General features: G+C 38.5%; 3 protein-coding genes across 5 annotated transcripts in view; 2 read left to right on the forward strand and 1 right to left on the reverse strand.

Moving 5' to 3' along the window:
* The window catches only part of LOC142343235 (uncharacterized), a 595,961-nt gene that overhangs the window by 60,328 nt on the left and 518,027 nt on the right, over positions 1 to 17,606 (forward strand). The gene's annotated exons all lie outside the window — the stretch shown is intronic.
* LOC142342433 (U1 small nuclear ribonucleoprotein 70 kDa-like) lies at positions 7,576 to 11,893 on the reverse strand. The gene is made up of 10 exons (XM_075393755.1): positions 11,698 to 11,893; positions 11,567 to 11,629; positions 11,428 to 11,488; positions 11,292 to 11,356; positions 11,147 to 11,209; positions 10,996 to 11,074; positions 10,203 to 10,304; positions 9,862 to 9,937; positions 8,860 to 9,093; positions 7,576 to 8,426 (listed from the first exon to the last, which is right to left on the reverse strand). The coding sequence occupies exons 1-10, from the start codon at positions 11,839 to 11,841 to the stop codon at positions 8,168 to 8,170; spliced, it is 1,146 nt and encodes a 381-aa protein (XP_075249870.1). The 5' UTR covers positions 11,842 to 11,893; the 3' UTR covers positions 7,576 to 8,167.
* Positions 15,272 to 16,069, forward strand: LOC142343100 (uncharacterized). The gene has a single exon (XM_075394787.1). It carries the CDS (start codon positions 15,272 to 15,274, stop codon positions 16,067 to 16,069), a length of 798 nt encoding a protein of 265 aa, XP_075250902.1.

Raw genomic sequence — 17,606 nt, forward strand, 5'->3', positions numbered from 1 at the left:
TTAGCTTCGGATTTAAAATAAACACCCTCTAACATTTACCCTCCTGCACCTGGCGATTTGGACCCCCCCGTCGAGCCCTCACAACACTATCCCCCTTCTTTGCCGCCTTCCCCACCCTAGCCAGCATCCCTGAGCCAAAGCTGGCTACTAACGAAACCAACCGGTCGTTTGAGAGCAATCCGCGCGACTACTTTAATTGGTTATATTTATTCATGCAGAATTTTCTCCTAAGAGTTAATTCATGTAGAATTGATTGGTTGTTCAATTTTTTTGAATGAGATCAATTTGCTGCGCTTAAATAAAAAAAAATTGCTTTGATACAATTAATTCATATCTTGACGTATTGAGTTATCGTTAGCCGTTTTTTGTATTTTTGGCATTATTTGAATAGCTGTGATAAAAATTAGTTGGGGCCTCTATTATTCCGGTGTGTTGTGAAGCCAATACGGTCCTTCCAAAGAAAAATGGCCCCACCATTCTCAATTTTATGTACTCTAATGTTTAGTTGACAATACCATTTAAACTCTTTAAAAATTTATTTGTAATCAATGTATTTGCGCAGGGCTCATTTAATTAATGAATTTCTGAATTGACAATGGTTTTTTTCGAAATTTTGTATGATACTTTTATTTTCACCGTTTTTCAGCGTTAATTTACACTTTTTATGTCAATTTATTTGAGATAATCAAGTTTTCATGCACATGTGCAACTTTTTATTTGATGACATAATCAATAATTTTTGGTAGTTATATCTAGTAAAGTCATGGGAAAAAGCACAATTTATTTTTAATCAAGCTTTGAAAGTTTCTGCTTTTATTTCTGGTATTTTAAGTGTGTGAGTTATGATGCCTCTAAATTGAAAAGAAATACATGTAATTAAAATTGGCAGTCTCCAAGGCGAAATGAACATATTTATTTAAATAATTTTTTAATGAAAATTACAATTTATAACGCTTTTTTAACAACACGTCCAATTCTTCAGCTACTAAACAATACGTATGTGTTAAAATTGTGTTTACTTTTCAAAATTATTTATAATGTAGCCGTGATTTGTTGCGCTACATGCAGTTTTAACTGTTTTGATTCAGTGATTTTTACCCAGTTTTTCCTGTTTATTTTTGTAGCATTCTCGGCTAAATTTTTGATGAGCTTGGGCCCTATCTTGTGGTTTCATCGTTTTGCTCGTACAATAACAGTCGTTTTTGGATTACTTCGAGTTTAAATTTGTTCGCATAATTTGATGACTTTTGAAGTCAAGTTGGAGAACCGTTTTTGATTACAACGAACGATGAAATTGAGCGAAGCAGCAAATAATTTTGCGGCGTAATTTTTTAAACTCCACGTATGACTTCGAGTGAAAAAGTTGATTTGAACCAAATTCAAGCTTTGAAAGTGAAAGTCGCTCATGTGCGGTAGTTCAAATCTAATTTTCACTTTTTTCTTCATTATTTATTGCTTTTTTGCCATTGTTTTCAAAATTGTCTTAGTTTTCTCACGGATTGTCTTAGTTTTTTTAACCGGCATGCTGTTTTTTTAATCAGATATCACGCTTACTTAAGTACTCCGAAATCACGCTCACTTCAATCATCTATTGTTAAGTTATGCAATTTTTCGGATATTGGATACAAATGGCGTTATTTCTTACCATAATTGGCTCGGGTATTTTTTCTTGGTTATTGGATGTGAGCCAATAAGTTTTTGGGTCAAGAACGATTTACCTTGAAAAGTTTCTACACTCGCAACGACCCTTAATTTTTTTAATTTTTACAAGTTAAATTTCAGTTGACGTGATTGTTCTTTACTAAAACAAGCTTCAATAAACTGCAACCATTATCTGTTCAAGGCGGCTTTGCTGATTTCATTGTTTGTGTTTTGCAACCGTTTGGTTGTTGAAAATAAACATCACTGCCAGAATTGAACAAATAAATTTTTTCGAGAGACATTAAACCTTTCAATTTTCAATAAGTTTTTTAGCTATTGAAACCTGATTTTCGGGCATAGTCTCTTTTTCAGTATCCTAAGATTTTGTATTGTATTGGAGTACAGATTTTCAAAGATTTGTTTGCACATTACTGAAGTCAAGTGGGACTGATGTAAGTCTAATTGAAGTGGTTAATTGAACAACAGTGGTGTAATTCGTAAAAAAAACTGGTTAATTTGTGATTTGATTTTTTTGGGTCTTTTAGACTTCAGATAAAAAGTGGTTTTTGAGCAAAACATTCAATTTTAAAGAGCAAGATTTTCACGCGCAGATTTTCGTTTTCCAATTTTTTGTTTCAGACTGAACTTTTGCTAAAATTGTTTTTCTACTTACGTGGTCTTTAGTTTGTGTTGACTTTCAGGACAATTTTTCTGTTAAAATAGTTGCTACTAAGTTAACTTCATGCGCAACTTTTTTGCCGTTAACGTTTTCTTTTAAACTTTATTTCATTTATCTCTTTCGTTATTACTCTGTTGTTATTATATTTCTTAAAAGCAAAATGTAAAAGTTTGGGGGTGCAAAACGCTAGGTTTTCTAGGATGAGGGTGAGGAGAACCAGGAAAATCTAAACGTATTTGCATTACACTGACAATCAATTGAGGTAAGACAATGCGTTTACTGTTTACCTTATATTTGGAAATATTTTGTATAAAAGAAATCTGTAGCAATTTTCGTGCTCAAAATTTCTACAGATGGAACCAGAGTTGCTTTACTAAAACATTTGCAATTGAATAATGACAGACGAATGTTTGTTAATTTTTTAAGATTTTTCCCAGTATCCATATTTGTTGTTTCATGCGTTTATTAAGCATCAGCACCTATCATCGGACGATATGCCCACAATCGACTGGCGGGACTCCATTTTGTTATCATTTAGTTTGATTTAGTAGGGAGAGGTCTAGCTTCAATTGGTTTTTAGGGGTTAGCCTATATTTATGGGAATTAAGGCTTTAAAAAATAAAATGTTTACAGTAAAAAACACGAAAAATTTTCTGGACTGCTAATGATAAACTGACGTCAATTGAGTTGAACTGGTCTAAATTGGGAATTAGAAAACAATTGCAATGAGGCCTTAAATGTCCTGATTGCAACCAGAAAAAACTACTCAATTGCAATTGGGCTCAAAAACATCAAAATTCATCGTAAAATTTAAGAGAGTCAAGTACAAAATTCACAGTAGGAGTGTCAAACTAAAACAAAAATAGAAAGTCAAAGTAAAAAAATGCTTCAAGCGTCGTTCATGAGCTTTTTTATTTTTGTAATTGCTTATTAAAAAATTTTGGAAGATATTTCAATTGATTTTAACCCACTTTCGAATATTGGATATCTCCATGTGGGTAGTTGACAGTGTCAGTAAATTTCTGCTCTCTATCAAAACAAATTGTTTTGATCGTATTTTGCTTCTGCGTTCTCCAGATTACCCCAATTGAAAACATCAGAAACGATCGTCAAAAATTGTGAATCTAAATAAATTGCTTTGCGGCTCATCCGAAAAATCGAACTCAAATTAGCGTCTCTATAAGAGAGCAGGATTTCATTCTAAATTTAAACCTTTTCAAAGAGGACATTGAAATGAAAGAACGTGGTATTATATAAATTACAAATTTCATCAAAATTTGCATTTCATCATTCTTGCGTTGCAGGTACCAATAGTCCCGGTATTAGTTAGTTTCCGGGCTTCTAATAATCCGTCTTCAAGCTACCTTTGATGACGTGCATGACTGTTTGTGTAAAATATGTCTGTCGAGTGAAATTGTGCAAATTGGAGCTTGATTTCAGTTCAGTTGTTTTGTCATTACTGTGTCCAATTATGTAGACATATCAATGGCAATGCACTAGTGCTTTTTGCATATCAGCACCACAATTGGGCACTGAATAAGATTTAATAGAAACGTGCAATCGGTTCATACTAGCTTAACTTTCAAAAAAATTTCAACCAGTGAAGAGAAATTGAAATATAAAAAGAAAAAATTATTAATAAATCAGAACTTTCTCATTTCTCAAATTATTTGAAATTTTTTTTAGCTAACAATACTAAAATGTTTACGATACTACACATCACCTCCGAATAAAACGAAGGCGTTTGTAACTCTTAGTGATTGAGAATAGTTAGTTAAAAGTTAGTAATCAAGTATTCGCTTCCCCTGAAAAATAAGAAGAGCAAAAATTGATGTTACGTGTTAGGAAAATTTTTAAGTCCAAATGCAATTTATAGAGACGTATTTTACATTTTGCATCGTCTAACGTTATAGGCCGCATAACGTCAAGATCACATAAAATTGTAAAATGATTGCATTACACAACTGTTTTTCACTAGACAAAAACTCGACACGTTGAAAAGTAGCCGAAACGAAAAACGCTAGATGTTTTTAATGTTTCAAACGACCCAGCCCCAATCCCCAACCCTGCACATCGCTCATGCCGTAGGGGCCCTGTGCAGCCAAAGATCCCCCTCCTAGCGTTGAACGTTACGCCCATTGCTAAGTTTTGAATGCCTTACAAAAGAGTTCAAATGAAATTTTTTCGGCGAAGTGTAACTGAAGAGAGTGATGATTGAGAAGCCAATCTGCAGCAAATAGAAAGCCACAAGTTAGGAGAGCTAGATCGCCAATTTCAGGTTTTTGCTCTCAAAAGAACACCTGAAGGTCTTTTCTCAAATTTCTCCATTTTTTAGAAAAAAAATTGCGCTACTCTGGATTTAATAGAGCAAAATACTGAGAACACACTTTCCAGGAAATGCTTGAACCCTTAAAACATGTTTCCCAAAGGAAGTCCAATTGCAACTTGGATGTTTGTGTTCTGATCTTTTTTTCAACCAGGATTTTCCAAGATTTTATCTTCAAGAAACAAAAAATTGAGGTTTAACAAGATACAATATAATGCTGTAAATATTTGGCGAATCTAACTCATCTTCAGGTTACGACCTTCCTCGGCTCTGCCCTGAACTTGTCCGAGGCTGCACAGAATTATATTGTAACCCATACCAAGTTGGTTACTGTTCTTGTTGCAACTCTTTTTCAAAATGCGGGAATATAGATGACAGGCTGGCTTCTTTTCTTGTCATTTTTTTTTACTTTTTTACGCATCATAAAGAATCATGTTTGTTTACGCATCGTAAAAAAGACCATTTTGTGGTTCTCAGTATCTAGTTTTAATTTATATAAAAATGATCAGAATTTTGAATAAGAAACCTTTAAATTTTCCAAGGAAAAAATTGAATTAAAAAAACAAAACATCATTCCGGTTGGGGGCCCGGCTTGACAGAACGCGTTGAAAATTAAGATTAAAACAATTCGAATTTTTTTAATAGTAACTTAGATATGTTCGTTAGAGATTTGTCACTTTGTCACCAGTTTTTTTCTTACAGTTTCATGCCTAAAAATTTTGACAAAAAAATTCAAAAAAAAGTTATTTTATTTTTCCTTAAAAGTTTTGCTTAAAAATTGCATCCGTATATTTGTTTTCTGCTAGTTAAAGACCATTTCACAAACCATTTTTGTATCGAAAAGATTGTTTGGAAAAATGAAGACCTAGAAATCCTAAAGAAGCCAAACTCAACTTTGAAAATGCAAAACTAAAAGCAGAAAAACCAATTGTTTAATGAATTGCTCAGTTGTTTTGCAAACAATTCTTCCTATTTCATCAGAACTAACCAATTTAATATTCTAAAAACTTGGAGACGTACAAAAAACTGGTTTCATGAAATGAACATCAATCCAACCAAATTCATTAATGAAAAGTAAAGGTCGAATTCTTTTATCTTTTCTTATTTGTGTTCTTTATATTGTCAGAGCAAATCATTCAAACTAATCTCCTCAAGCATATTGAAAAACAGAAATAATTGATAGTTTAAGGATTGAGGGTTGAAAAGTTTAATACAAATGATCAAAAAATTTTGAAAAACAATTCTTACTTCTTTATTTTGAAACTACTCTTTGAAGTCCTGCAGTCATTGGTCGTGTCTGTGAGTTGAAAAACTAGTTTTTATTGTGAAACTCCTCATATAATAAACACCCATTTTGAGGATACATTTTCTTCAACTCACATGAAAATTTTTAGCATTTCATATCTCTTTAAAAAGACTCTTACTATGCAGGTTGAAAGGGCCAAAACGTAAAAACTTCCGATAACCGCTCTTCCTCAACGCTGCTAGATAAAACGTTTTAAAACAGCTTTTAAAGTTCCTTTTGATAACCTTCGGAAGTAAAAAAAAAGCTACAGTTTGTTTACTGCAAATTGCAGTTTAAAATATATCCAAGATCAGAAATATGTTTACTTAAAGTCGTTATTAACACACTTGCGGGATTTTAATTAACGAATAGGCCGAGTATGCTCCTGAAACGTCAAATACTTGAAAACTTCTAATATTTAGTAAAAACAATTTCATCTCAAATTTTAGTGTGAAATTTACAATTACCAATGCAATTGACTCAAAAAGTCTGCACCTTATTTTAAGACAAAAACGAAAAGTGACCAAGCTTTGGTATTGATCAAGCGCCAAAAAAATCAAGGCTTTTTGTGTTGTCATTTAATTTGAGATGGTGTTTGTTAGTGTCATATGTTTGCATAGTTTTCCTCTGTCTTTCGTTCAAATTATACCACATTTACTTTGCAAGATTGTGTTGAAGAAATTTCGTTTTTGTCAGCCGAAAAAAGCTTATTTTTGGTTCAAACAGTACAAGTAATGTTCTTCTCAATGCATATAAGTTTCTATGGGATTTTCAAACGGTTTCTCTGACAGAAGTTAAAAGTTGTTTTGCAACCTTGAGAGGCATATTTGAACATATGTGCTACGCAGGCTCGCATGGGCAGTCTTGCTGCCTAAACGATTAGTTTCTCTCTGTTTCTTTAAAATCAACTTTGCCACGTCTCAACTGTCAAAGGTACATGAATCTATCCGTACATGCAACGTTCTCTTACTGCCACTTAATTTACAGAACGTAACTTTGTACCCGATAACTAGTTTGCCCCATAGTTCAATTGTCCCATAACCCTATCCAATAATCAATCGGAAAAGAAATGCGAAACTGAATGATTTTCAATACTCGTTAATTATTTCACGCCTCATAGGTCCCGTTTAAATGAAATTGATACGATGAAAAGTAGCCCAATACATTTACTTGACCAGAACTCGTTAGAACATAACCGACTAACGTCGGGGGAATTGCTCTCAAACGACCGGCGAGCGGTTGGCTTTGTCAGTAGCTAGCTACGTTTTAGTGAGACTAGCTTAAGCCTAATTAAGGGGCGTCAGTGAGCGCAGCAAGGGTGCATGGGGGGGGGGGGGGTGACGAGGCGTTTTCCGCTGCACGGGGCCTGTACGGCCTGAACGATGTGCAGTGTGTAGAATAGGGGGGGGGGGGGGGGGGGTGAGTGAAGGGGGGCTGATGTGGGGGGCTCTAAGAGCACTTGATGTCTTCTGGGCGTTACCTGTTTATCCCGTTTTTGAGGACGAAAAGGCAAATGGGCCAGACGAAAAATCGGTCAAGCGAAAAATAGCATAAAAAGACCAACTGGACTAAAATAATTGCTACAAACTTCGTTTGAGAGCAATTAATAACCTCACAAAAATTTGGATAAGAATTTGGATAAAATTTGCGCATCAACAGTTGAATTCATTTTCAATTCTTACAGGACAAGATATTTAAAACAAAGTAAAAGTCATATATATACCAAACTCAAAAAGATCAAATATTTACTATAGTTTTTCGAACAGCTCTCAGTTTAACTAATTCTGAACACAGCAGTCACTGAATTTTTCATTAATCGAATAATGAAAAACAATTGGATACTCTTAAGAGCTGTTCTCAAATTAACTGCTTAAAAGATTCAAATTTGACACATTTAAGATGCCAAAAACTACACTTAAAGGACACAGTAAAGGATGGAGAAGCAACAAATTGTTTCATACAACGATGATTCGAAAAAAAACCGTTGCACATTATATTGAAAACTGCTGAACTAATCGGAGCAAAATATTGATAAACTTCGATTCAACTGAACATTCCATTCAACTGAAAATTTCACACATATTTTTCAAATATAGGATCCAAATCAATGTTCGAACTGGATCTCAAAATTCTTCCGCGAACCCTCTATGAGTAAAAGGAATGCAACGACTTTGGTCAGCTTTACAAACCAAAGGTAAAGACGTTTGCAAAAAAAATCAGCTTAAAAGACTTATAGTTAATCATCATATGCGCCTGGCTCAGGCGGTCCTCCGTTATACTGAATGTTACTGGCTGCGCTGTCTGGATCTGGTTTGCCTAGGGGTACGTCATTGCCATTGGCCACTGTTGCACTTCCGTTCATTCCTTTTTCCTTGTGATCTCTGTCTCTTTCCCTGTCTCCTCTATCCCGAGACCTCTTCCTCTTCTTTTCCCTACTCCTTGATCGTTTCCTCTTGCTCTCTTTCTGATCTTTATCACGAGACCTAGACCTCTTTCTAGAAAAATAGAATTTATCGTTACCAAAAGCATTTTTTTCAATGGATCGACTTAGTTTTCAATGCCATACAACACAATTTACTAGAAATTTAATAGACCACTAGAAAAGTTAATCCCTAGAACTCTTCTGGAAAAGCTTTTTATCTGAGAATAGCAATCTTTGTTCGTTGGCTGTTAATTGACGGAAAAGTATAATAAGCGTTGTCTTATAAAACGTTCTGAAGTTTTGCACAAATTCAAAACCAGTTTTAGCATTTGAAAGGTCACATTATATGACGCATTAAATTATCCGCGCTTGGTAGCAATGAGGTTCACGCCAGTTTTCAAAATGATGTGAACTTTTTGCAAACAAAACTCTACGCTACAACTTCGACTATAAAGTTTCTAGCGTTGAGGTATAGATATGGCTAGTATACGTTACAAGTAACTAACCGTTTGCGTTCTTTTGATCGGCTTCGTTTCCTGCTGGTGCCCTCTTCGTTGGTGGTACCTTCTGCAGGAGCAGCGGCAGCAGTTCCCTTCTCCTTTTCCTTCTCTTTTTCCCTCTCCCTGTCTCTCTTGTGACCTCTGTCCCTCTCTCGATCTTTGTCCCGACTGCGACTCCTGCGCCGTCTGCTGCTCTCTCCTCCACTCGAGCGATTGTTGTTCCGACTGTCAGATCTGCGCCTAGAAACGATCCCTCCAACTTGAAAAACTAAATGCGATAAAAAGTAGACTGATAACGCACGCGTTAAAATCCACTAGCGGTACCGTTAAAATTACAAACACAGCCGGCAGATTGCCGGAAAATAGCCGCGATAGACGCTTGTGGCCAGCCATGAATTGAAACAACTTAAGAAATAAGAGTGACAGATCGACCACCAGCTTTTTTATAGACCACTAGACTTTTTGGGTTAGATTCGGACTCATTTTTATGAGACACATTTGCTCTACAAGGAAAATGCCCTAATGGAGATTTTTCAAAATTAATGTTCGATATTAAAACTCAAGACTCTATTACTCAGGAATTAGGGCATATAAGTTTGGCACTACTTAAATGCACACTATTGACCTTTAGTTAGTAAGTGTTCATAAAATTTAAAGTTCCATAAGTGAGTTCAGAAGTCATTTTTTTGAGTGAGGTAAGTCACGCAATTGACCTAAAAGCAGAAATGACGTCACGAACACAAATTTTAACTGCAAAGCAGTAGAAGTCACTGAAATTGAAAGTCATTACCAAGAAGTCAGGGTAAGGCGAAACAAAAATCTGTTAGACGATTTAAAAAAATTAGGAGCGCAATAATAGCCGCCTGGAATTGCTGACGCAGCTATTAATAATACTTTGCTTTAAAGCCAACAAGGGAAATTTTTCACGTAGTAAAATACTTCCCAAAGGGCAATTAAAGGTCTTGTAACACATAGTAAAAACGAATGGATAAATATGGTTCTACTGACCTTTCATGATCGTCATAACCCAATTCTCTCTTCCACTTAGGAAGTAAGGATCGCCGAGTGTTTCCAAGACCTCCTCCTGAAAATACACAGATCGCCACATTGAAACGCTACCATTCAAAGTCAAAACCTTCGCAATAACCGGGAACTCGCCATTTATGGCAATCAATTCTTTTATTTTTTAAATAATTTTAAATGATACCTATTGACTCTAAATGATACGCAAGAATTCAGTGACCTGAGCGTCTTCAAATCCATAATATCAAGATTAGTAAGCCATTACATTTGACAATTGAGTACACCTGCACAGCACACATTTTCCGACAATTGTGACCGATACTTACCCAGTCGGCGCGGCAGCCATCCCTCGACAGTGCGTGCTCTCTCGACATCAACCAATACTCGCCTACCATCGATTTTCTTACCGTCTGCGTGCTTGTAGGCGGCTTAAATTGAGAAAAGAGAAATAGATGACAAATATCAACCCAACAGTTCAACACACTTCTCAAACTCTCTTGCTGTTGAAAAATTAACCTTAAAATTACTCTCTCCATGCATACTCTTATACCTCAAGACTTTAACATCCTGAATACATGCATTTTTTAATCATTATGCCCCACATAACAATCTTGCCTTCTCATACTGTTTCAACTTTTCCATTTAGAATATTTTGCACTGCCTTGCAAGATTTTGGGTGTTGAGCGTTTGGTGATACAAACCTCTCCACCTTACCCTTAATTGGCATTCGTTATATCAAACGACCGATACATCCTTGGACGCGACAAGAGAACGCTGACGCCTCAGGTATAGTAGTGTACAGCATAATTCACCACCACAACAGATGGTGTATCATTAGCTTTTACAGCCAGACAATCTAGAAAAATCAAGCTTTCTTTTAATTCAAAGTCTTATCATGTGCTAATTTAGACAGACAACTGAATCATTTAAAATTGACCACACAAAATTTTGAAATTTAAAATTACCTGCTCGTTTACCTTCCTACCTAGACAATCGTCTCGAATACTATACCTGAACCCGAGGCGATTTTCTTGTCGTTTCGTAGTACAAAAGCAAACAACGTAACCTTACTCTCTTAGAAATTCCTAAGGGCTACAGTCTAGATGCCTATTCACTTACAACGCATGTCTCTTTCATGTTCGTATTCGATGAAGGCATATCCTCGTGGTTTCCCGCTCAGATCTTTCACAAATTTGATCTAAAAATACACGAATAGGAATAGTTTATGAAGTATTCCTCGGGGTCGACTCCACGTCCATTTATCTCTTACTTTTCTGATCGGTCCATAGTGCTCAAATTCTCGTCTGAGCTTCGATTCACTCGTGTCGTAATTCTAAAAGCGAAAAGACAATCACCTGAAGTTGAAGCCAAAAAAAACAATACGCTTTATAACAGTATTCAATAAAGCAACTCACCAGTCGTGCAACAAAAAGGGTTTTAAATGAGTCTGCTGTTGCGTCCTGCAATTCTGATGGATCGTCTAAACAATAAAACTCTGATTTGCTTATCGTTATTTTCTCCGATTTAAGGTCGTAGAAAAGTTGAACTTACAGAGTCCCGCGTCCAAATAGTCATGAATTCTCGCTTCATTGAGTTTTGCTTTCTCGCCGGTCTGAAATGGTAAAAAAAAATATTTGAGCTTAAAAAGCCATAGTAGATCATAAAATGCAGTTGATTAAATGTGACTCACAACGCGCGCCTTTCTTTCATCCTTTGTTTCAACCTTCACCTTCTCTGGTGGGTTCTCTGTAGTCTGAAGCATAAAAAGTGAAGTTGCACAATTCAGACGCTACAATTTAGTTTTCATTCAAGAAAATGTACCTCGAAATACTGTACTAATTGAGCAATGCCACCTTGATGGTCTCGCTTTTTCTCATGGGGCAATTTTCCGTTGGGAGGCAAAAAAGGAATTGGCTCTCTTGGGGTGAAAAGTGCCAAAAGGTTTGGTGGCAAGCAGTACGTCATTATGATCAAAAATTTCTTTTCATATTATTCTGAAAAACAACAACCCTGGAGCACATTTAAAAGGGGATCGTTGCTTCCTTCTTGCAACCTCAACAAAGCCTCCATTTTCTAGTGGAATATAAAAGCAATGCAGTTGCGTATATGGCTTTCTAGATGATTTTCCATGGAAGACAAGCCAAGAAACTTTTCAAAATTCGATCTGTATTAATCTTAGCGGGTCCAAACTTTTCAAGCACCTTGCCTATCTGAGTTTGATGGTCACCATGCAGAATGTCTGCCGTGTTTTCCGATAATTTTCTACTGTTAGGATCCGGTAAAAAATTTGTCAGCGGTTTTGAACAATGAGTTGATCGTCAAGATAAAAGTAAAGTAACGTGAATTTAAACGAGGTGTGTTAAAAGCAAAAATATTACTATGTCAGATACGAACGAAGTGAAAATGAGGCTAACTTGTTACTATAAGATGTTTTCCGTGGTTGTTCACAGTGTTGTTCCAACCATTAGTAAATTGGAATAATTGCTTACAAATAAATTGGTTACCAAAGCAATAAAAAAGTTGAAATTGCAATTAACTGACAGAATTCCAATTGATGGGAGTTATTTAAGGCAATGATAAAACTTCAGCTGTGAGTGCATATCAGCATACTTAGTCACGTGGAACTCTCGATGAAGTCTCGTGGACTTTCTCGTTATCGTGCTTCGGAAGGAAAATTAAACCGTAATTTTATATGTATCCAATGTTGAGCTTAAATCCATTCACAATGGCTGATCGGCCATTTTAAATTGTGGGGATAAAATAGTAATTTTTCAACATTCGGGCTAATTTTCCTATAATATAAACTTTCCCGACAAAAAAACTTGAATAAATTCTCAAATGAAGACACCGCGGAACATGCACTGCAACCGTTCGAAAACAACCCGTATCTTCATAGTGTTGACTTTAACACCCATTAAAATGTCAGGCACGAAACACCCTTATATCGTAACTGTCAACTGCACGCAACTCTTAACGAACAATTCACATAAACCTGTAATTGTTAGGTTGTTACTGTAATTTGCTGTAAAACCCTTATTGTTCAGATCACAAGCCAGTCGTTCCGCTTGCCGAGTGCCATAACACAGAATTCAAGCGAACTATTAGAACAATTCGTAGCTATGGAAGAGCGGACAACTCGGGAGTAAGCGAAAGAATGTAAACTGAATTCAAGCCAGTGTGTTACACAACATGGGCGACGGAATACGGCTTTTTCCGACCATGAAGCCCAACCAACCGTCACAAAAGGCATAGGCAATCCCTACCGCATAGGCAATCCCTACCGCATGGCTTTTCACGGTTGCGGCGTCTACGTCGCGAAAGCACCCCAACTCAAGAGATGGGCCAACGGCAACCAACCTCTCTCCGAAAGGGGAGGCCAAAGCGTCAGGACGGGGTGTTTTTGACTCCTCGTAAACAAGTCGGAATCATCGTCCGGATGCTGTTGATCATGGGTGGGATCGAACGCAACCCAGGTCCCCAATGGCCGTGCACGATCTGTACGAAGGAAGCCCTACACTCCTGCATCCAATGTGTAGTGTGCGAGAGATGGACACATTTCACCTGCGCCAAGCTGGATGGAAATAGACTGCCGTACACATGGAGCTGCAGTTGTACAGGAAAGGAAAACTGTTACACGAACATTCGGATTATGCAATTCAATTGCAATGGGCTACGGAACAAGATAGAAGAATGCGTCCTGTACATGGAAAAAGTGGGATGCAAGATAGGGCTTTTCCAGGAGACCTTTCTTAAGCCTAACAGCAATCTGAAATTCCCAAACTATTCAATCCTCCGCAAAGACAGGTCAAAGGACAAAGGCGGAGGGATTGCAATCATCATCCACAACTCCATCATATACAGCAATGTGTCGGTACAGTGCAATGACGACTTCACTGAGGCACAAGGCATCAAAATCAAGTTTGGCAACGAGATTACGCTGTTCAATATCTACATCTCCCTGCATCCAGCTGTGCAAAGGCGTTCCAACCCAATCTGGAGCCTTTCATGGTAGAAGATTTTATCATTTGCGGTGATCTGAATGGCCACAGCAAGCTATGGCACTCAGCCATAGAGGAAGACCAAAGGGGCGCCATACTCACCCAGCCATACTTGATGCCGCTAGCGTGGTCGTCTTGAACGAGAACGCACCCACGAGAGTTCCATCACAAGGAAGATGCAGCTCACCGGACGTCACCATCGCTCACCCCAACCTTGCCATGAGCACAGAATGGTCAGTGGATACTGCTCTTAGATCAGACCATAATCCCATCATCGTCAGAGTGTCGCTTGAATCGAAGAGGACCACAACGAAGAGGCGAACCTTCGTTAATTTCCTCAAAGCGGACTGGCTGGCCTTCAAGGATTTTGTTGAAGATCGCATCCCTCTCCTCCCGGTTGGGGATGTGCTCAACATGGAACTAGCCCTCAGGAAACTGCTACAAGCGGCAGCCAGAAAGCACATCCGCAAAGGAAGGATTCCGCCTATACTCCCTGGCTTCCCCACTGAAGCCGAGAAACTGACGCGGCAAAGAGACGATCTCAGGAGAGCCAACCCCTCGAACCCAAGACTTACTGAGCTGAATCACGAAATCCAGAAGAAGGTCAAGAAACACCGACAGGATAAATGGGTTCAACACCTCGAGGAATGCGACCTGCGGAAAGGCTGCTAAAAGCTCTGGCAAACCATCAAAGGTTTGAGCGGAAAAGCAGTTATTACCGGAAATGTGACAATTAAGTTCGATCAAACCATATATGGAGCAACTGAATGTGCCAACAAGTACAACCAGATGTATTTTCCTACGTGCAAGGATCAAAAAATAAAGCGACATCGGGCCCTCATGCGGAAGATGAAGAATGCCCACTCAGAATAGGATCTCCTGGTCCCGCAAGAAGTGGAGGCAGCGATTAAGAAAACGAGGAGCTCTAAAGCTCTGGGCCACGACGAGCTGGCACCATTGATGCTCAAGAGGCTTGGGACGAACGCAACGGCATATATGACAGAGATGTTTAATAGGAGCATCAAGCACTCAGTGATACCGGGCATATGGGAGTGCTCCCTTGTAATTCCCCTGCTAAATCCCGGAAAGCCAGCAGATCAGGCGAAAAGCTATAGACCCGTGTCTCTGCTGTCACCCCTCATCAAGCTGCTAGAGACTTCCATGTTGCCGTTTGTCCTCGAAAGCTTCAGCCATGCAGAACATCAACATGGCTTTCGCAAAGGCCATTCCACAACCACTGCTCTTTGCGAGATAGATGATCACATAAGAACAGGCCTCAACAGAAGGAAACCCGCCCCCAACCATTATGGTGGCCCTCGACCTTCATTCGATACGGTTAATATTACCAATCTCATCGAAATTATTGAGAACCTGAAACTGCATGTGAACATCAAGAGATGGCTCAAGAACTACCTTCATGGAAGGCAAGCAAAAGTCGAGTTCCGGAACAGCGTGTCAAAAGGAAGGACAATCAGCAGCGGCGTGCCTCAAGGAGGTTTCTATCTCCTTGCTTATTCAACATCTACAAGGCAACTGCTCCGATCCGTCCAGAAGACGTGAAGCTTGTAAGCAATGCCGACGATTGCACAGCTTTTTCCTCAGGACCAGTAATCTCCGAAATAGAGACGAAGACTAACAGTTATCTTGCAATGCTCCTAAAATGGTTCAAAGAAAACAGCTTTGAACTTTCTCCTGGCAAATCATCGTCGACATTATTCACCACTTTCAGCAACGAATCAAGTAGAACGCTAAAAATAGAACTGGAAGGCAACAGGATACCAACAGAAAAATACCCAAAAATATTAGGAGTCACCTTTGACCCGATGTACAGATTTTGTGCCCATGAGAAAACCGGAGTGGATAGAGTAGAGAAGAGAATTAACTTCCTCTGTGCCTTAGCCGGGAGCTCCTGGGGGAAGGATAAGGAGTTGCTACTCACTACGTACAAAGCCACAGGGAGAGCCATCATCAACTACGCGGCTCCCGTTTGGTCCCCTGATCTGGCCAGTTCGCACTGGCAGAAAATCCAGAGATGTCAGAACTCTGCCCTGAGAAGCGCCACTGGCTTCACGCGGATGACAATTGAAGACGATCTTCACAACGAGACGAAGATTCTACCCGTGCGAGACCACTGCCAGCTTCTATCAGCACAACATCTCTTGGCTTCACAGTCGACACACCATCCAAACGATTGAATCAAGGACTCAATCAGCAAAAGAGAAATGCGGAAGACCCTGACAGAAGAATTCGGTAGCGATGTTGAAAATTCCACTGAAAGAAACCACCCAAAATGGCTGAAGCGAGGCAACATCATACTTCACAGCAAGTTCGTCAGGAAATCCATCTCAAAATTGCGCAACAATAAACTTCTGAATGCCCCGCCACCCCCCCATTTCCGAGTCGGAGAAGAAGCTCCCCAGAAGTACCAGAGTCAAACTCGCCCAACTACGAAGTGGCTATAGCAAATCACTGGATTCGTACATGTCAGGAATCGAACCTGAAGTGCGTGACAACTGCCCAGATTGCCAAGAGAGCCCGCATGACACGAAACATCTATTCGATTGCAAGAAGAAACCCACCCACCTCACGATCGACAGCTTATGGTTGATGCCTGTCGAGGCCGCGTCCTTCCTTGGGCTCTAAAGGCATACCTACTGACGCGGAAGTTGACCCCGGACGGCTACAACCACAACAACAACCGCATGGACTACATTGGAATTGATGAAAAAGTTAATCACTCAGTGCATGATCTTAACGAACAAACGGATCTATTCTATTTGCCCCCTTCCAGAAATGTAAGAAAAACAGTGAGAAAATATCAGCACACTGCGACTGACGTAGCAGAAATTGATCGATGTAAGGAAATAGAGCACCAGAGACACAAGATCTTCAAGCATCTAAAAATTATATTTAGTCACCTTAACTCCAAAAATTTGATTGCAGGCAAAACAACGTCATCCAGTATTAAATAAAATGAGTTTACTTATCGAACTCTTTTATTGAGTGTTCACTCCCGAAATTTTTAGTTTAGAGGACAAAAATCTAAGAACTCAATTTTAACCAACTTTTGTATATCAAAGCAAAAACTAAATCATATCCAAAAAGAACTTTACATCACTTTAACCAGATGCCGCAACGTTTACCCCTATCATTTACACAAAAAAAATCAAGCCTTATAATTAATAATTCAAGCACAGTTTTGTAAAAAAAAGTGACCGATATAAATTAGCGTATCTTTTCCATTTGAGCCCCCCAAGTTCGTTAGGCCGCCCCAATTACAGAGCACGTGCCATCACAGAGTAAATTATTATATTAATATGAAAAATATGGAACGTGCTTCTGGAGAATACAAATAATCTGAACAGACTAAGCTGGGGGCGGGGGAACAAACGGAAAATATCCAAATTCGCTACCCATGAAAAATTGCATCAGTCACACCAATCCAAAAAAAATGTTATTGAGACCTATTATCCAATTTCACTACTGAACATTGCGAGGGATACTTTCGCACATTGTGGGTACGCACAACCATATGGGAACTTCGAAAAGCACTTAACTAAAGATCAGCAAGATTTTGTCCGGAGTGCAACTGTAACTACAAATCCATCGATCACTGCTTCGCCAATCCCAAGAATACAACCGACATCAACATACACAAAACCTTCCTTAGTTCGCACCTACAAGTACATTTATCAATGAAAAATTGTCCGAGCCACGGAAGCAATTCGCAAA

This window comes from Convolutriloba macropyga, chromosome 7 (assembly GCF_964194025.1).
Source record: "Convolutriloba macropyga chromosome 7, txConMacr16.3, whole genome shotgun sequence".
In the NCBI taxonomy this organism is placed as follows: Eukaryota; Metazoa; Xenacoelomorpha; order Acoela; family Convolutidae; genus Convolutriloba; species Convolutriloba macropyga.